We start from the raw sequence: 20,098 nt of genomic DNA, 5'->3' as shown, positions 1-20,098 counted from the left end.
TTCCTTATAAAATTAAACCATAGCAATGAAATTTAGCAAGGCTGATGGAAAAAAAAAAAGAGATTGTGAGAGTGGAGATGGTTTCTTTAATTTTTTACTATCTTTGTGACAGGTAGTTTGAAAAACTTCTTTTCCTATTATAGGAATGGGTCCTAAGCCACATGAATCTTTTTTTGAGCTCTGCTGTTTTAGATCAGAGAAGTACATGATCAAAATTTTGTTCAGTTTTTGCCCTACAGATTATTTACATGAACAAGAAAGATGTAACATATTCCAGCTCTCAGCTGTTCTAGCTACCCATAAAACAGAGTCAACATCTTAAAAGAAAAATAATCCTTTATTTCATGGGTTGCTACAGATATTTTCACAGTCTTCAACCACTTAATAAACATCCCAGAGCTATTCCACAACTTGAAGAAAAACTTCAATTTTACTGAGGTTGTCTTGCAGTACTATAAAATCAAGGGCCTGTACAGTGTCTCTGAAATTACCCATTTGGTAACAGTTCTTACTTTACTTTCTCTTATACCTGAAAGAGAAGATAATTGAAATAATATTATTCCATCAACCCATCTCTCAATGACAGATGAGGAGCAGCACTGAGCATGTTCTAGGCTAAATGGTCTCCCAAGTAGAAGCCTAGGAATGTGTTATTAAAGGCACTATCCTTGATTACCCCCAGCATCAGACCTGCAGTAAGAGGGTACTGCAAAACCAACACACCTTTTAGCAAGGGCCTTTAAAGAATCACAAGAGGAAGAAGAAGAAAGCAGGGAAAAAGCCGCAAAACTTGAAAAAAAAAATAAAGGGATCTATACCTGGACTTGGACTTGAAGTTTCCTCCTTTCCTGCGCTGGGCAATACCCAAGCGTTTTCGATCTTCAAATGATGGGCTTTTGAGAGAGAGGGGAGGGAGGAGAGGTCAGACATGTCCTGTACAGAATTCTATCAGTAGGACAGGTACTTCTCAGAAGAACCCTGCCCCAATTTCAGAACCTCAAAGTATCCCTGAGGAAGCAGAGATGCAAACAAATTCTCATCTACTGCAGTCTGCACTAGTGTAGACCTGCTAAGACCTTACCCAGCACGGTACTGCTTCAGAGCCTTCCTGCTTGTATTGGTCAGCTCTTCATCAAACACAGACAATTTCTTCTTCTTCTTGGGACCTAACACAATAATCAGAACACTGGTTATAAACAGAAGGCCACAGCATCATCACAGTACTCTTGAACACAACAATTAACCTAAACATGAGGCAAATGACTGCAAACATGGACCCTGGGCCAGCACTTGTGGCCATTCCTTCAAAGATCAGTGCCTCCCTCTATACAAACTGGACTAATTTTGTCATTTCTAGCAAAGTAAGTGACATAAAGAAAGTTATCTGTAAAACAAAAGTTTCTACCTGCTGGTGCTGCTGCTGGTTCCTCTTCTGGCAAGGCTCTGGCTCTCTTTGCTCGACGATTCCTCTTTGCCAACCGCTCAGCATACATTTGAGATTTTAAGATCTCAAACTGTGACCTTTCCTCTGGCTGAAAGGTGTTAAAATACAAGTTTTGGTAATGTCAAGCTTTGCTAAGGGAAAACTATGATAGTCTGCCCAGGGTCCCACTTGTCTACAAATGAACTCACTGTCATTTGGGCTTTATTCTGTGTGTCCCGTACAAATTTCTTCCTTTTCTTTTTCCCTCGTAATGCTAGGTCAAATTCCTGTAGGGCTTTAGCCACTGGAAAGAGAATGAAAAACAGAATAAAGAACCTCTTAAAGCCCAGAGCAGAGGCCAGCTGTGGCTATAGAATTTAACATGGCAACAGCGTCATGACTCACATTTCTCTTTCTTCCTCTCCTCACGGGTCTGGAACCAGCTCCGCTCCAAACTCTCACTCCCAGTCTCTTTTTTTCCTGTCTCCAGCTGTTTCTTTGCCTTGTTGATCTGTGATAATTCAGGCAAGATGTGAGCTCATGGTAGCTAAAAAATACTCCTCTCTTCCCTTTCTAAAATAGGCAGGTTAAGTACACTTAGTGTAACCTCATAATGGACTATATCACACCAGATACTAAAAAAGTTGCTTACCTGGGCCTCTGACTGCTGCATCTCACGTTCCTCACGCTCCAGGCAGAGAACTGCATAGATATCTTTCTCTAGACTCTCAATCTTCTCCCGAAATTTCAATATGACATCTGAAAACAATACCATATGAACATCAGAGGCAGCTCATGTGAAGTCCATTTTTTCAGCACCTCCTTTAGTGTCCCTCCGCACCACAGTATTTCCTGTGTACTCTCTCCAGCTCTTCACCTCATTAAAGATACCACATACCCTGGGGGAGGATTCTGGCTTTCACTGCTGTTTTAGCTGTCTTGACAATCTCCTTCAGCATCTTGCGCTCGTCCTCACCCACAAGTGAAACTGAACGCCCAGCCTTGCCTGCCCTGGCTGTCCGACCCACACGGTGGACATAGTGTTTGATGGTGTTGGGCATGGTAAAATTGATTACCTGTAACAGAAACATTTACAGGTAGGGAAACAGCATAAAAGGCCTCATTAAGAAGCTCAGCATTTCAAATACTCACTGTTTTAACACCTTCAATATCGAGTCCACGTGCAGCCACATCTGTAGCTACCAGAATATCAATCTGCTCATCCTTAAAGCGCCTGAGCAGAGAAAGAAAATGCATTAACAATGAATGTAGCCATTTCCTTCCACCCTAAAACTTCCAACTTGGACCTTCTTTTTAGCCTAGGCTTGCTAACTAAGCCTGCTAATACCTGAGTGATTCCAGCCGCTGTGTTTGCGAGAGGTTGCCATGCAGCTCCCCAACCCGCAGGCCCATCAGTCCCAGCAGGATGTGCATGCGGTGAGCTTGCTTCTTGGTCTGGGTGAAAAGCATCACGTGATCTTGGAACGTTCGTGTCAGCAGAGCTAAAAGAAAGTCCTCTCAGCAGCCTGCTCCATAGTCACTCAGATTGCAGCTTGCCTTGGCTCATCACTAACCTGTTACAATAGCCTCCCGGTCCCCCTCCCGGTTGGGTCTGATCCGGATAAATTCTTGACGCAGGAAAGGAGCAACATCTGTGTTGCTGTTCACAAAAATTCGGACAGGATTCTTCAGGGAAACGGAAGCCAAATCTTTCACCTACAAAAAGAGGTTAAGAAAAAAAAAAGTTCACATGATTTCTGGTAAAAGACCTGACAAAATCTCATTCAAATTCCTGCCTCACTATGTTTCTCAACAGCTTGTCTTACCTCCTCAGTCATTGTGGCAGAGAAAAGCATTGTCTGACGGTGGTGGGAACACAACCTGATTATCTCCTTCATCTGTTCCTCAAAGTATTCATCCAGCATCCTATACAGGAGAAAAACAGCAAGGTAAGGCAGCTTCACCTGGGCCTGGCCAAGAAACTTTACATAACAAAACATAGGCAAAACAACAATAGGACAGCCTGATATCCTGGAGAAAGGAAAGCAGAAAACTACCATGTTTTTCATTGCTGTCCTGCTTACCCTACCTATCTGCTTCATCCAGAATCAGCACCTCAACACTGCTCAGGTGGAAAGAAGGGCAGTTGTGGAGATGATCAATCAGTCGCCCAGGAGTGGCAATAAGAATGTCTGGCCCTGAGCGCAGAGCAGCTTCCTGAGTCTTCACATCCAGGCCACCTGAAAGAGAGGGAATACACAATGCTGACTGCAGCAGAATACAGGGATGCAAATTGCCTGAGGAACGAGAAGCACCTCAGATAAAACCACATTCAAAACCAGAAATGACCCCATATTTTCTTTCTCACAAATGGGTAAACAAGTACAGCACAATATTGGAAAACAGGATTTTAAACTATAATGTATCTACTGGAAGCATAATAACCATACAGCCTCTAGTTTCACAACACAGAATTCCCAGTTCCGTGCAGTGGTCTACAATGAGCAGTACAGCTCACATAAATGACTTAACACTCACCTACTGCCAGGCAAGTTGTGACACTGCTGAACTGTGCCAGCTGTTTTGTGACAGAGTGCACCTGAATACCCAGTTCTCGTGTTGGCACCAGAACCAGTACACGTGTTATTGGAGCCTGACGAGGTTTGTAAATCAGGCGCTCGAGGACAGGCAAGATGAAGGCAGCTGTTTTACCTGAAAAAAAAAAAATAAATTAAGAAGGGTTACCAATTATTGTGAATAGCTAATTCTCTGTTTCTAGCGCCCTGCTCAACCCCCTACCTGTCCCAGTAGCAGCACAAGCACAAATATCCTTTCCCAGAAGACCCACTGGGATACAAGCCTTCTGAATCGGGGTTGGTTGCTTGAAGCCAAGAGCTGTGATTGCCTACAAAGGAGAGAGAGAAATTAAACTCTGTCTCTGGTGAGGCCACACCAGGAGTGCTGTGCCCAGAGCTGGGCTCATCACTACAAGACACAGACATACTGGAGAGAGACCAGAGACACACAGGCATACTGGAGAGAAGCAACGGGCTATGAAGATTATAAAGGGCTTGTGAACACCTCACATGTGGGGAAAGGCTGAAAGAGCTGTGACTGCTCTGCCTGGAGAAAGTTCAGGGGGAAACTTGTCAATGCCAATAAACACCTGATGGGAGGGTGGAAAGAGGATGGAGCCAGGCTCTGTTCAGTGGTGCCCAAAGACAGACACAATGGGCACAAACTAAAACATGGCAATTTACATGTTTAGCTCCCTCTAAACACCAGGAACCACTTTTTCACCTCAAGGGTGACCAAGCACCAGCACAAGGGGCCCAGAGAGGTTGCAGTCTCCAGCCCTGGAGATACTCAAAGCCATCTGGACACATTCCTGTGCAGCAACTCTAGGTGGCCCTGCTTGAGAAGGGGTTGGACAAGATGACCTCCAAAGTTCCTCCCAACCACACTGTGGTAAGTCTTGCTCAAGATGGTGTTAACGTATTCGATCTTTGATTGACACAATCAAAGAATAGTTTCCATTAATCTATAATAACAGCTCCTAAAGGACTATCACACTAGCTGCTATATGATTTCCTTATCAGAGAGGTTGCAAAACAATTAGAAATTTGATGATTCTAATTGGTGGCAGGGAGGCTGTACAACATTCTTCAGAGTAACATGTAATAAATCAACAAGGTAAATACCTTTAGCAAAGGTCGTGAAAGATTCATGTCCTGGAATGACAACTTATCATCATATTGAGAAGCATCTTCAAAAAAGCTCTCTGCTTCCTAGAAACAGAAAAACAACAAAACTGGAACAACACATGTAGCAACACATGCTATCAAAGGGCTCTGGGCTGGTCATTGATTCATTAACCAAAGAAAATTCCTCAGTAAGAAATTCTGGAGAGATTTGACTGGTTTTTCACACTTACAACTTCTCCCTTTTTTGATCTCTTCTTTTCCTTCACTTTGACCTTATCTGCAGAGAAAGAGAAACGTGATAGGAATTAGTAAACACAGGGAAACCCATAACAAGATGTTGTGGACTGTCTTAACCTTGTAATCTCATACTTTTTGCTCTCAATTCAGATATTGAGGGAGAAGCCTCAGAAATAAGTAGAGGCATGTAATGGAGTAAAATTGCCAAGTAAATATCCTTGTTCAGGGATGAGTTCAACTATGGCTACCATTCAAAATAAGCTTGATTAAAATCAGAAGGAATGCTGCAGAAGGGAAATAAAATAGAAAAGGTTCTTGCCCTCTCCCAGCAAGGCTTTACTTCAGACTTTTCTCCAGTGAGCCAACTCTGTGTCAGATTCTTGTCCATCTCACTGTGTACGGCTGATACCTGCTGTTGTGAAGATACTTTCATCATCCAGTGAATACTCAGACTCCACATCTTCATCATCCCTACTGCAATCCTCACATTCCTTCTTTTTGGTTTGATCATCTTCAGCCTCTGCATCCTCATCTTTCACTTTTGCTTGTTTAGCTTCCCTTTCCTAAAAGAAAAAAACAAAAAAAAATTGAAAATGTTTTAAAAGAAAGGATGAAAAAGAAACTTCAATCCTTTGTGAGTCTGTCGTTGTTATTATAAGCCCATTCACAAATCCATGGTTTTGCATAACTTTAATCACTAATAATTCTGCAACCTCATCCATTCAGCAACGCTTCACATGTGGCAGCAAACCGAGCCGAAGCGATGAGCTGCAGCCAGAGCGCCGTGGCTGAGGGAATGGACAAACACATACCAGTCTTTTCAGAAACGAGAAAGACCCTGACCTGGAGCTTCCTTTTCTGTCTCACTTTCTCAATCTTCTCATCCAGCGTCGTAGCTGCTTTCTAGGCAGAAAACCACAACAGGAGAGCTGTAGGAGGAGCCCAGGAGAGCAGTGGGCGCTGTGGCCTCTGGCACCGCAGCTCTATGCCGGCCTCAGGCCTCACCTTGGCGCGGAGCTGCCGCAGCGCTGCCGTCCAGGCATCCTCCCCGCCGGCCTCCGCCTCCCCGAACACGAAATCGACGCTGAAGTCCCCGCGGGAGGGTCCCCGCCGCCTGGGGCCCGGCGCCCGGCGCAGCTCCTGCAGTAACACCGGTGAGCGAGCAGCGCGCCCGGCCCCGCCGCACCGGCCCTGCCCGCCGCTCCCCGCCCGCCCGGCCCCACCTCCTCATCATCCGAGTCGCCAGATTCGGAGTCCACGGGCACCACGTCCCCCTCGGCGATGGTGCCCACCAGGCCCAGGCTCTCCAGCGTGGCCATGGCTCTGAGCCGGAACCCCGCGGGACACGCGTGCGCTGGGCCGGGCCGGGGGCCGGGCCCGGGCGGGTGGGCAGAGCTGCGGCTGCCTCCGCCCCGCAGTGCCGGGAAAGGAAACCGAAAGCGGCCGGGCCAGGGCTGGGTGCTGGTGCGCCCTCTCCTTCACTTTGGTTCCCCTTGCTGCGGGAGCCAGAGACAGGAGGAGAAGCTCTGTTTCGGGGGCGCTGCCCGCCGGTGACGTGAGGCGGGCGTTCTACCCACCGGGCGGGACTAGCGGGGAACTGGAAAATGAAACTTTGCGGGGAATTGGGAGGGGAAGCGCTGGTGGGTGTACGGGACAGTAAGCGGCGGCTCCCGAGCTGTGCGGACAGCGCAGCGCAGCATCGCCCGTGTTCGGCCGCAGGAGCGCCGCGGTCCCCAGCGCCAGCGCTGCCCTCAACCCGGAGAGCTGGAACAGAGCCGGGGCAGTCCCGGGCCGGGCGATGGAGGGTCCTCGGCAGGAGCCTCACGCCCGACACCCCCGAGGTGGAGCGAGAGGTAAGGATGCCCCGGGGAATGCAGGGCAGGAGGGCTGGGTGGGGCGCTCGTACAGGGGATCCGCTATTCCCCTGCTTGTGTACAGCGAAATTTTCTCTCAAGGGTGAGTTTCAACACTTCTTTATTTGCCCTTGGAGTCTGTTTGGGGCCATGATGCGGTGATATGTTTCAGCAGCCTCTTGCTTTTGTTCCTGCCAGCAGTCAGTTCTTTCCTCAGCGTCCTGTGGGGAGTCTGAGAAGGGCTCTAAGGGCTGAGCTTCCTGCTACTCTGAGAGCCTGGGCTTCGGCAAGAGGCTTCATGTTTTTCGTGTGCTATGTACAGCCAGTTCAAGGCAGCTGTGACGTCCTCTGTATTATTTCACTGATGACTAACTCCAGAGGAAATGTCCTGTGCAGAAAACTTAATCTTTCACCTTCTTACTTCTGCTTTCAGTTCTATGGAAAGAGGTTTTGTTTTCTAGTATCTTTGTAGCTCAAGTGAACTCTAAGCACGGCACTCTCTTTAGCAGTTAGAAAAAGGGGTACAGATGAGAAACCGATTCAAAAGTCTGTGTGCAAATACAATAATTTTTTAACTTGATGTGAAATGCTCAATATATGCTGACTGTCAGGTCAATATACTCATTCATCTTTGTTGGGAGACGTTAATTTGGTTGATTTATAATTAAAGAGTGTCTCTTTCTTTTGCTTTTTTTTTGAGGTCATGCACTTCATTTGGACACTGGCTTTATAGGAAGAGGCAGAAACAGAACAAATAATGTACCATGCCAGGCACCTCAGTTAGGGGAAGACCTCCAAGACAGTAATTATACTCTTCTACTTGAGCAAAGAAAAGACAGGTTTGGTGGCTGGATTTCAAAGGTTCCTGAATCAAATAAGAATAAACCAAGGATTCAAGGTGAACAGGCCAACAGTGAAGCCACAGGATTCTGGACTAAACAGGAGAATGAGGGATGGAGAATGAGGTATCGAGGTGGGCAAACACATGAGAGGGGCAGAGGACCATGGCATGAGCAATATGCATTTAGAGGAGGAACGTGTCAGCTTGGCCAAGCCCGTGAGAGGACCAGAGGACCCTGGAATGAGCAAGAAAATGGAGGCAGGGGAAGGAGGTATCAAGGTGGACAAGCTCAGGGAGGAACTAGAGGGAGAGGGCTGAGGAGTGGGTGGGAAAATGAAGGTAGCACATGGAGGAGGCAACCTAGGGAGAATCCTCATTTCTACCAGAATGCCACCCCAGGTGGTGGCCACCACAGTGAGCAGCCTTGGCAAGCCAGAAGGATTGGCTATAAATTCCTTGAAAGTCTCCTTGAGAAAGACCCCTCAGAAGTTGTCATCACACTTGCTTCCAGTTCAGGGTTGAAGGAGCTTCTTTCCCGAACAACTATGAACTGCAATTTCGTTCAGCTCATTTGCCAGGTGCTTCAAAAAGTATGCAGTTGCCAAATGGATAGACGGAATGTCCAACACATTCTTGGAGTTGTGAAGGAGTCCAACTTTCTCAAGATCTGTCTGCCACAGTATGTGTCTGACATGGTAACAGAAGCAGTTCTTGCTGAACACCATGAGTACCCTAAGCATATCAGCAACATCATTTTACTTCTTGAGCACCTGATAAGTACTTTCCCTGCCAGCTCTGTGCAGAAAGTTTCCATTCTCTTGACAGTCTTGACAGCATCCATAGATGCCCTGAGAGCTTTTGGTGTGGACATCACAAAAGAGACAGAGAAGAATCTCAGTAAGGTCCAGATGCTCATGAAGCATCTGCAGGAGAAGAGACGTGAAGGCACACTGAGGGTTGATAAGTGTACATTTATGAAGCCTCAAGATGGTCAAGAAGAAAGTTATCGTATCATGAGCATTTATCCAACATATGATGAGATACATAGTAATGAGAAACCTTTTCTGCGTCCCAATTTTGTTTTTGGAAGATATGAAAGCACCAGTATTTATCTTGACACCCACTTCCGACTTTTGAGAGAAGACTTTGTAAGGCCTTTAAGGGAAGGTATCGTGGAGGTTTTGCAGAACCTCCAGGGCAGAAATTTGAGAAAGAAAAAATTTGATGATATCAGGATCTACTTTGATGCACGGATTATTGCTCCATGTTGTACCTCAACTGGTATTGCTCACAAGGTTCAGTTTGACACAAAACCACTGAGGTTTGTCCAGTGGAAGAATTCTAAACGACTGCTATATGGATCCCTAGTCTGCATGTCCCAAGATCACTTTGAAACGTTCCTTTTTGCCACTGTTTCTAATCGTAATGCTGAAGAACTTGTCAATGGGTTTGTGGAGCTGTGTTTTGATGCAGCCAGCCGGCCCCTGCTGGCAGACATTCAACCCTCAGACTCCTTCCTCATGGTAGAGACAGCTGCCTACTTTGAGGCCTATCGGCATGTGTTAGAAGGGTTGCAGAAAATGCGGGAAGAAGATATCCCATTCCAGAAGTACATTGTGGAATGTAATGTACAGGTGAAGGAGCCAGCATACCTGACAGGGGATACTGCCTACAACTTTGCACCTTTGGTGAAGACTTCATTTGGAAAGGAGTGCCCTGATAGCTTGAAAAGAGTCCACATTCTAGATCCCGATCAATGGCTTTCAATGGAAGCTTTGAAATTAGATGAGTCTCAGATGCAGGCATTGAATCTTGCACTCACCAAGGAGCTGGCTATTATCCAAGGACCTCCTGGCACTGGTGAGAAGTATTTGCTTAAAGACTGTGTAATTTAAGAAATTCTCATTGATTCCCGCATCTAGGGAGATTAACTTCAGAAAAAAGCCAGCTGTACTGTCTCCAAAGCTTTAGTCCTGTGGCTAATTAATGCTTGAGTCGCCCAGTTAGTGTGAGCTGTGGAGACAGTTAATATCCTGAAATACCCACGTCTGGTCTTTGCCTATGTACTTGTAAGTACACACCAACTGCACTGTTGGCTGTGCTTATATATTGGGGTGAAGAAGTTTTCAATCACCTTTGAGAAGTTGGTCCCTCTTGCTGTGCAGCACTCTCCTACTTGTCTTCATGGCATGTTAGAGCTTTGGGAGCATTCAGCCATGAACCATTGTGTGAATAAAGTATTCCAAGATGAACTGTAATTGTTTTAAATGGTACCTGAATTTAACAAGCACCAGTGCTTGTGTTGCAATAGTGTGTGGATATTTCATGTGCAGCCAAATGTCATGTATGATGCCAGTGGGCTGGGGGATGCAGAGGGAGAGAAAACCCTATGTCCAGGTCTGGGGTATTATCCAAAAAACAACATTCTTGCAGACCGTGACCTTGCTCAATTAAAGGCCAGAAAGTAAGTGTCATTCTACTTTGTCTACATTTTGTATGCTATTTATCCCTGGGGTCAGTTTTCTTGGTACAGAGCAGATTTGCACCCTAGAAAGAATTGTATCTGTTTTTGATGATTTCTATGTTTCAATGCACTCAAAGAAGGGTGAGTTACCCTTTTCTGATTCTGGGCTTGTCTTGCAGGGAAGACTTATGTGGGTTTGAAGATTGTTCAGGCTCTCTTGACTAATGATGTCGTGTGGCAAGACAGACACCAGAAACGTCCCATCCTTATAGTCTGCTACACTAACCATGCACTGGATCAATTCTTAGAAGGTAAGAGTACCTGCAAGCAGGATGGAGGTAGAATCATAGAATGGTTTGAGTTGGAAGGACCTTAAAGATCATCTAGTTCCAACCCACCTGCCATGGACATGGGCACCTTCCACTAGACCAGGTTGCTCGAAGCTCTATCCAGCCTGGCCTTGAATACTTCAAGCAATAGTCAACCTTTTTTTAAAACCTGTAATTAGAAACCGTACTATAACTCTTACTCTGCTTATTGTATGGCATGATAACCTCCATTTTGGTTTGATTATTTTTCATGACTCTAGCCCCATTGATATAGGTAAAAAAACTTCACTCAGAGCAACCCACTGTAGAATGTGCAGTCAAAGGGTGTTTTTCCTACTTCTTGTCCTATTGCTGAAAACTGAGCTTGGCCTTTTAGTTCTAATGTTCCCTTTTCATTCACAGGAATACTCTCATTTCAAAAAGATGAGATAGTGCGTATTGGGGGCAGGAGTAGCAGTGCAGCCTTGCACAGATTCACCTTGAAGGAGCTGAGGAAGCTTCCCTACACATTTGACTTCCCAGACTACCTCTCCACAGACTATGAAAAGGTATGTGCAGACCTCCTGGGAGATGCTGGGACTGGGTTGCCTGTGCATTGGAAGAGATAATAAACCTCTCCCACACCTGGCCTTTCACCTTGTTTTACGCTGAATTTGGTCTTTTAATTCTTCTGTCAGTTTTTTGTCCTGCTGTTAGTGAACTTTGTTTCTGTGAGCGTGACACTGCATCCCTTCTCTTTGTTATGAGTAGGTAATGAGTGAGATGAGAGGGGCTGAGCAGGATCTCCTTGAAAGAGCAAAGCAGTTGGAGTGCACGACCCACGGAGTTCTGCATGCACGCTACTTGAAACAGCACATGGCACCTCAGCACTGGGCCAGCCTGACAATGGCTATGGTAAGAGAGGTCCCTTTCTTCTGAGTCAAGCAGTCCCAGTGCATGCTTACCATCCTTTCTGCTAATGGGCCTGAGGCTCCCCCAGTATGCATCTCTTTAGCATCATTTGATTGCTGGGAAAGTAAGGGTATGAACAGCAAGCTGTGCCAAATGATAGTAGTCTAGACAGGCGGGGCAAGCAGGGACTTTGAATTTTGCTCCTTTAAACTGCAGAGATTCTAAGCGATCTTTAGCAGGATAAAAATGCAAATACCCGAAGGAAAGCCTCTTAAACTGAAGGGGAGGAAGGGTGTCTTTTCTGAAGATCTTGGGCTGCTTGGACTTTCTAGCTCTGGAGGGTGTCTCGCAGGGACTTGTCCTAGTTGCCACTGCTGTAAGGGGCTGCTTTGGCATTATCCTAAGACTCTGAAGTGTAATAGGCCTGGCTGACTTGACTTTCCTTGTATTAGGAGGACACTGAGCTTTACAACATTGGTTCACGACACTCATTGATTCTGGAGTGGCTGGGACTTGGTGTATCTGCCTTCACTCAGAATGCTGTAGAGAGTATATGGGCTGAAAATCCAGGTAAAACAAAACAAAAAAACAAAACACCAAAAGACACCCACCCCGAACACATCCTCTACAAGTGTGTTTACCTAAGCAGTGTATGTGTGCCAGAAAAGAGACATTGCTACTTAACAGGCAGAGAATGATGTGTGATACTGTGAGGGAGTGGAAAGAAGATTAACCCTAATTTCCATGTAGTGATCTGACTGCTGCACTGATAAAGTGGCTGTGTCTTACTTCATGTGACTGGTGACTCTCACAGGTGGTCAGCAGGAAAGAGAGGAGGAGGAGGGGGTAGATGAAGCAGAAGAGGAGCTTTTGGAGATCCCAGAGATGGCTGACCTGATTGAAGCTGAGAGAGTGATTGAGGATGAAAAGATAGGAAACCCTAGGAGGAGAAAGGAGGAAGATAACATAGATCTTCAGGCGATACCCAGTGCCATGTTGGCTATGGAGCTGGACCAGGAAGAAGAGACCACGCAGTGGGAGGTAACTGCATGCATTAGCATGACTATGTAAAGAATAACATGGGGGTGTTAATACAAAAGAATACAAAAGACTCTTTGTGCTGTAACTGCTTATTGGGGCTTATTGGGATGCTTTTATTTTTTGTTTTTGTTTTTTTTTTAGATAACTCCTGGCCAGAGGAGAAAAATTAAGCAAAAGGTGAAGGTTGAGCTCCTTAAACAGAACACAATGACAGAGTTAGAGGCCAATGCTATTCAGGATGTGTGGCAGCTTGACCTGAGCTCCCGCTGGAGACTTTACAGGTGACAAAGCTATTTTGCAGGGCTTGTCAGGCAGGTGTTTCCTAGGATCATTCCAGTCTGCAAACCGTGTCAAGCCATGATGTTTCTGCCTGTGCCTGTTCAGCTCCTTGTTTGAACATGCTTGTTCTTACCTTCCTTGTACTGCATGGGAGGCAGTGTCATGCCCTGCATTTGTATGTGTTCAGGACTAGGTACAGATGGTAAAAATCTGTTTCCCAAAAGACACAGGGAAAGTTTTGAACTGAATCCACTCAGAACTGTTGGATCACCATCCTGTTTTCCTTGCAGTGTGTGATAATGGCGCTTTCTTCCCAGGCTTTGGCTGAAGACTTACCAGGGTTTTATTCGAGAGGATATTCTGAGGTATGAACAGCAGTATCAGGCAGCAGCAGAAAGACTGGAAGAACTGAGGCTGGAGGAAGATCTCTGCATTCTCAATAATGCCAGAATTGTGGGGATGACAACTACAGGTACGAAGCAGTTAGGAAGCAAACCAGTATTGTATTGCTTCCAGTCATGTTTAAAAGAAGCCTTTTGCAGAAAGGTGAGTATTATGTGCTGCTTCACAGCCTGGGTCAGGCTCTGCATTAGTCTGCAGCCTTTTTAATCTCTGACTCTCTTTGCAAATACGGCTGTTGTGAGAGTTGTTAATTAGTGGCATGAGCAGCTTCTGTGCCCTTTTGCACTCCCCCTGTCTCGAGTAGCATTCTTCTAATGGAATTGCACCATTTGTGCCTTAGTAAGGCACAGCTAATCCCCACCTGCCTTTCTTAATAACTCTTCATATAGAAGCTGTCCCTGGTATGGTGCTGTTTTAAAATTCAAAAAGCTAAGTGTTGAAATGGGGAATCTTGAGAAGAACCCCAGTCTTTTCTGAGACAGAGCCTACTCCACTCTGTGAAAAGTCTTGCCTTACTGCTTGAATGTAGTTATATCCTAAGGTTTATCTTCTGTCCTTGCTCAGGTGCTGCAAAATACCAACGGATCTTGCAGTTCATAGAGCCGCGAATTGTCATTGTAGAGGAGGCAGCAGAGGTGCTTGAGGCTCACACCATTACTACTCTGAGTAAAGACTGCCAGCACCTCGTCCTCATTGGAGATCACCAGCAGGTAATGTTCATGACTGACATCCCTATCTGCTGTGTTAATGAACAAGAACTGCCTAACCAAATACTGTGTGAGAAAATTGCCAAGGCTTGTTGCTCCCCAGCTTCCACAGATACCAGAGGTCCTGTTCCTTGTAGTTTCAGACTAGAGCTCCGGTGGGATTGGTGTTTTAGTTTAACTGATACAATTTTACATATGCTTTGATTGTGACTGTATCTAGCTTCGATATTTGGCACTTTCACAAGAATCCAGTATCTGGCCTTTGAGTGGATGAGCAGTCACAGAAAATGAGAGTGAAAATGCTTACACAAAGGAAAAGTGCCAAAACATGGACCTCCTATCCCTTCTCTTTCAGTTGCAGCCTAGTGCAAATGTATATGACCTGGCCAAGAACTTCAACCTTGAAGTCTCTCTCTTTGAACGTCTGATCAAAGTGGATTTCCCCTTTGTCTGTCTAAAGTACCAAGTAAGAAAGAGCTATAAAAAACTTCATGGCATTTGTATTTAGGTTGTTTTAAGTTTGTAATACACTTAAGTTTATATTTCTACTGTAAGAGCAGCCTAAAATAAAAGAATTTACTATCTGACTTCTGAAAAAAGTGGTAGGAGCTGTCAAACTGACACAGAATTCCAGCATATTTTCAGTTATTTAGTGATATTGTCCACAGCACTGTGGTTCTCAAGTTTTTGTGTGAAGAACACAATTTATTGTGGCAGCTGAAACTTCCAGAACTTTGCAGAGTAAGACAGCACAATTCTTCTCAGGCTGCTTCCTGCTAAATTGCTATAATCATCTATCTTGTTGTCCAGGGGAGTTAATTCTACCACCAACAGTCCTGTATTAAAGGCACCTGCTCATTTAGCAGTTAGGGTGAAGTGCTGGCTTTTGTTATCTATAAATGTTCTTAGATTAGCACTAAAACCAACTTTATTGTACGACAGCCTTACCAAGAGGTTTTCTTGAAGATACTCTGCTACTACCATCCTGTAGTTGTTGGTGGCATTGGCAATGGGGTGAGGGAGAGGAGCGATTGGGAAGTGCTCCCTTCTTGTCTCTTATTGAAAAGTCATCCTTGTCTTGCATTCAGTCACCATCTGGACAGTGGAGCAAAAGAATAATGATAGGGAATTATGCTGCTCCTTCTTCAGGACTGATAGAACTGTTTTGTGTTTCAGCATCGCATGCGCCCTGAAATTGCCCAACTTATCAGCCCTCATATATACCAGAAGCTGGAGAATCATCCCTCTGTCCTGGAATATGAGAATATAAAAGTGAGTTTTCAGCAATCCAAGTGGTTGCTTTTGTCCCCTGTTAGTGGTTAAATGAGTTTCTGTAAAATACAGTGTTCAAGGATTTCAAGCTCTTAGGTAAAATTCAGTTATTGAAATTTATACCTGATTCAAGGGATTGTGCAATATAGAATTAGGTAAGTAATTTGTAATTCTTAGTTAATAAGTAACTTCTTCTGGCATTACTGGTGGTGGACAGTGGAAATAGATCCAATACCAGTGACATTAAAAGAACAGTAAAAAATGGAAGTGGGAACAAATGAATTGTAGGAGTTTGAAAGCTAGGAAGAAATTTTAAAGACTTAAAGCATAATGTGTGAAATTCCGACATAAAATAGGCGAGAGGATTACTGTAACTTTTTTTCCTTGTTTTCTCTATTTGAGTATTTTACCAATAAACAACATCTGCAAAGAAAATCTATGCAGCTTACAAGTATAAAGTAATCACTTATTATCTAACATACACAATAAATAGCCAGAATTTAGTAAGTTATTAGAAAGCTCACCTTGGGTATCGGTCAGAAGTGTCAGTCTTTCCTTCTTCCTTAATAGTACTGAATTTCCATCTTAACACTCACTCTCTATTTTCTGATTTGTATTTCCTCACCCTAACCAGGACTTCATGTATCTCTATGTTGGTGCTTTTTTTGCATCTTTGAACTATTAATAATCATATCTCTGTAATCTTCCCTTGCATATCTTGCATAGCACTTTTCTGCAGACTCGTTCACAGCTCTCTGTCACAAATGAACTATTTTCCCAGAAGTCTGAACCAAGCTTACACTTTTACACTGATGCCCTTGGATATCTGAAACATGAGCCACTGAATACCCTTGGAGAAAGATTCGAGACAGTTGCAGAAGTAGCATTACAATAGCTTAGACTATGTAAATCTGTATTCATAAAAAAAAAACCAGTACTAATTAGTTAAAGGTTCTTTAACTGGATGAAGGAAGCATACTGAAAACTATAGCAGAATGCTGAAGTCAGACCAGAGAAAATTCATAGTGAAGATTTAATTATTAGAATAAGCTATTTGGGAAAGTGGCAGATCCTCTTCTGATATATTGAAATCCAGATCAAGTCTTTGTAGAAGATGATTTAGTTAAATAAATTAGAAATCCAAATAAACCCCTCCAAAATCCAGCCAACCAAAACCCCAACAAACAAGAAAAATACCACCTAAAACACACAACGTAGGAGACCACAATTTTTTACCCCATTTCTCCTACAAGAATCTATTATAGAGAATCTTGTGGTTCCATCTGGCCTTAAAACAAACTTGAGGTACCAAAAGGCATCAAAATTGAATCTTCCCAGCTAGTACAATAACCAATGTAGGTGATGACTGAATTAAATTCTACTCCACTGGGCACTTTACCACTATGGATACCTTGGAAAACCAGAGATCTGTGTTTGATCTACAAAAACTTTTCTTTCCTGTTAAAATCAGTCTCTGGGTTTTGGCAGTCAGAAAAATCATTTCTTATGGGTAGAATAATTCCAGTTAATAGGTAAAAACAGTAAAAGCCCCTGCTAACTCAAGGCAAATAGAGTTTTTGAACGGGTGAGAAGTCAACTCTACACACCATGAGCTGGTAAGTGACTACTGGAGTCTTAGAATTCCCAGTATTTTCTGATGAAGAAGAAATCTTCCTTGTTGCTTTGTTTTTATTGCAGCAACAGGGGAGGCATGTTTAGGCAAGTGCATTGGTAACTTCGTATATTTTTCCCACATGGCCAGAACAAGACATGGTTCACACCATGAATATGCTTTGAGATATTACTAACACTTAATGTTTTCTTTGGTAGAGCCTGGAAATGTACAGTAGAGACATTTTATTCCCTGTCTTTCTAGAGACATCTCTGGAAAGACAGGGAATAAAATCACCCACAGAAACGGATTTAATTTTAGAATACTGAAATATTACCAATAAGCTGAAATGAGAATTCCATTAATAACCTTTGTAAATCTAAGAGGAAATGACCTAAGTACACAGTAACTGCATACTATAGTCAACTCCTTAAAGGTCTTCCTGTCAGTGTATAATAAGGAACATGGAAACAGGCTGGGATGACAGAAACTAGAATTCTCTCTCTGACATCCTTCCTCTTGTTTCAGGGTGTCTCAACTAATGTCTTCTTTGTGCAACATGAAGTTCCTGAACAAGAGATTCAGGAAGGGAAAAGTCACCAGAACCGACACGAGGCCCACTTTGTAGTGGAACTGTGCAAATACTTCTTGTGTCAGGGCTATGAACCTTCTCAGATCACCATTCTCACTACTTACACTGGACAGCTCTTCTGTCTGCATAAACTCATGCCAGTGAAGGTCTTTGAAGGTGTGAAGGTTCATGTAGTAGATAAGTACCAGGGAGAGGAGAATGATATTATTCTGCTGTCACTGGTGCGGAGCAATGAAGAGGAGAGACCTGGGTTCTTGCAGATCCCTAATAGGATATGTGTGGCATTATCCAGAGCTAAGAAAGGGCTCTATTGTATTGGAAACATGAGAATGCTGGGCAAGGTTCCTCTCTGGAATAAGATCATTCAAACACTTAGGAAGAACGGTCACATTGGCAAGTCATTGGAGCTTTACTGTCAAAACCACCCTGAAATCAAGACACAGGTATCTACAGGTGAAGACTTCAACAGCGTCCCGGAGGGAGGCTGTACTCGTCCCTGTGAGTTTAGGTTGAGTTGTGGACATGTTTGCGCAAGGGCATGTCACCCATATGACCTGGAGCACGAAGACTACCAGTGCCTGAAGCCTTGTCAAAAGGTGCTTTGTGCAGATGGGCACCGCTGCCCAAAGTCATGTTATGAGCCCTGTGGAAAATGTATGGTGAAGGTAGAGAAAACTATTTCTAAGTGTGGCCACACACAGATGGTGCCATGCCATATGCCAGTGTGGCAATTTAAGTGCCTAGAACCTTGCCAGAAGAAGTTAAACTGTGGACACTCATGCAGGAATTCCTGTGGGGAGCGATGCACTGTGCGATGTCCTGAAGAGGTTACAGCTACATTGAAATGTGGCCACAAGCAGAAAGTTTTTTGCTGGATCACTAGCATGGAAAATGAGGAGGCTGTGAAATGTGAGATTAAGTGTTCTGTCACACTGGCATGTGGTCATGCATGTTCAGGATCCTGTCATACTTGCTATGGAGGAAGATTTCATAAGGCATGTGACAGCCCATGCAGGCGTGTCTTGATCTGCTCCCACAAGTGTCAAGAGCCTTGTACTACAGAATGTCCTCCTTGCCAAAAGGAATGTCAGAACTACTGTATTCACAGTAAGTGCAGAAAGAAATGTTGGGAGAGCTGTGTTCCTTGTGCTGAGCCGTGTGAGTGGCAGTGCCAACACTACCAGTGTACCAGCCTTTGCTCTGAGCCGTGCAACAGGCCTCGCTGCAATGTTCCCTGTGCTAAGATGCTGCCCTGTGGTCATCCCTGTGTAGGATTGTGTGGAGAGCCCTGCCCAAAGAAGTGCCTTGTTTGTGACCATGAGGAACTCACTCAGATCTTTTTTGGCTTTGAGGATGACCCAGATGCTCGATTTGTACAGCTTGAAGACTGTGGCCATGTCTTTGAGTCGCAAGGCCTTGACCACTATATGGATGAAGATGACGATGTTGTCAAGCTGAAGGTATGCCCTTTGTGTCAGACACCGATCAGAAAGAACCTGAGATATGGCACCAGTGTGAAAAGGCAGGTGGAGGAGATAGAACGGGTGAAACAGAAAATCCAAGGCCCAGCACAGGAAATTGAGTCTAAAAGACAGAGGCTGCGGGCTGCACTGAAGCAGAATATTGTTCTGAAGTTTTATCTATATGATATAAATTGTGGCTGGCTGGTACATAAACTAGAAGCTTCTGCTCACTCCACAAAGAGTATTGGACTAATTGAGAACCTGCTTAATTTCTACAAACGTGTAGCAGACTTGACTAGTTCTCTGAACAAAATTGATGAGAATGAAAGGAAGGGGCTGAGAAAGAGGCTGGATGAAGTCCAGCTGTGGTTGTGTAAGAGGCGCACCAGTTTTACAGGACAGGAGCTCAGTGACCTGCAGTCTGAGATCCAGAGACTGACTTACTTGCTGAGCCTCTTGGCAAGGTGCAAAGCGAATAGGATGATACCCACAGACATTGCAGCAGAGATTAAGAGTGCACGTGAGATCCTGGAAGGGACAACGAAATTCACAGAGGAGGATGAGGATGCAGTGAAGGCTCACCTGAAGAAGATCAGTGCTGGCTTGCCCATGTCAGGGCTAGGGATTTCTGAAGCTGAGCGGGTGCAGATTGTCAGCGCTATTGGCTGTCCCCGTGGCCACTGGTTCAAGTGCAAAAATGGACATATCTATGTAATTGGGGAGTGTGGAGGGGCAATGCAGAAGAGTATGTGCCCTGAATGCCATGAAGTCATTGGCGGCACGAACCACACTCTGGAGAGCAGCAACAGCCTGGCCCCGGAGATGGACGGGGCAACCCATGCGGCCTGGTCCGATGTAGCCAACAACATGCTCAACTTCGAGGACCTCCGCCGGCTAATGTAGTGGGATGCGAGCCTTGCTTCTTATCACAGACGCGCAACCAGGGGCACAGCCCCACTGCTTTCCCCGTTTGCTTGATCATCAATAA

At 44.7% G+C, this 20,098-nt stretch overlaps 2 protein-coding genes across 2 annotated transcripts; one reads left to right on the top strand and one right to left on the bottom strand.

Moving 5' to 3' along the window:
• Positions 1 to 318: 318 nt before the first annotated feature.
• Positions 319 to 6,726, bottom strand: DDX27 (DEAD-box helicase 27). The gene is made up of 21 exons (XM_014254090.2): positions 6,588 to 6,726; positions 6,370 to 6,504; positions 6,208 to 6,267; positions 5,774 to 5,927; positions 5,358 to 5,404; positions 5,125 to 5,211; positions 4,223 to 4,328; positions 3,962 to 4,135; positions 3,513 to 3,663; positions 3,250 to 3,349; positions 2,998 to 3,139; positions 2,772 to 2,925; positions 2,576 to 2,657; positions 2,322 to 2,499; positions 2,076 to 2,182; positions 1,829 to 1,934; positions 1,633 to 1,727; positions 1,406 to 1,532; positions 1,082 to 1,166; positions 819 to 893; positions 319 to 529 (listed from the first exon to the last, which is right to left on the bottom strand). Exons 1-21 carry the CDS (start codon positions 6,681 to 6,683, stop codon positions 514 to 516), a joined length of 2,277 nt encoding a protein of 758 aa, XP_014109565.1. The 5' UTR covers positions 6,684 to 6,726; the 3' UTR covers positions 319 to 513.
• Positions 6,727 to 6,851: 125 nt separating this feature from the next.
• ZNFX1 (zinc finger NFX1-type containing 1) lies at positions 6,852 to 20,075 on the top strand. The gene is made up of 13 exons (XM_014254227.2): positions 6,852 to 7,217; positions 7,918 to 9,918; positions 10,702 to 10,833; positions 11,254 to 11,399; positions 11,602 to 11,745; positions 12,195 to 12,312; positions 12,557 to 12,783; positions 12,925 to 13,064; positions 13,380 to 13,534; positions 14,029 to 14,174; positions 14,527 to 14,637; positions 15,348 to 15,443; positions 17,584 to 20,075. The coding sequence occupies exons 1-13, from the start codon at positions 7,163 to 7,165 to the stop codon at positions 20,011 to 20,013; spliced, it is 5,901 nt and encodes a 1,966-aa protein (XP_014109702.2). The 5' UTR covers positions 6,852 to 7,162; the 3' UTR covers positions 20,014 to 20,075.
• The last annotated feature ends 23 nt before the right edge of the window (positions 20,076 to 20,098 follow it).

The sequence above is a fragment of the Pseudopodoces humilis genome, chromosome 19 (genome assembly GCF_049639895.1).
Source record: "Pseudopodoces humilis isolate 2021_Gansu_Grassland_sample_001 chromosome 19, ASM4963989v1, whole genome shotgun sequence".
Taxonomy (NCBI): domain Eukaryota; kingdom Metazoa; phylum Chordata; class Aves; order Passeriformes; family Paridae; genus Pseudopodoces; species Pseudopodoces humilis.
The sequence above is the reverse complement of the archived record's forward strand: the minus strand, read 5'-3'. Positions and strand labels throughout refer to the sequence as shown.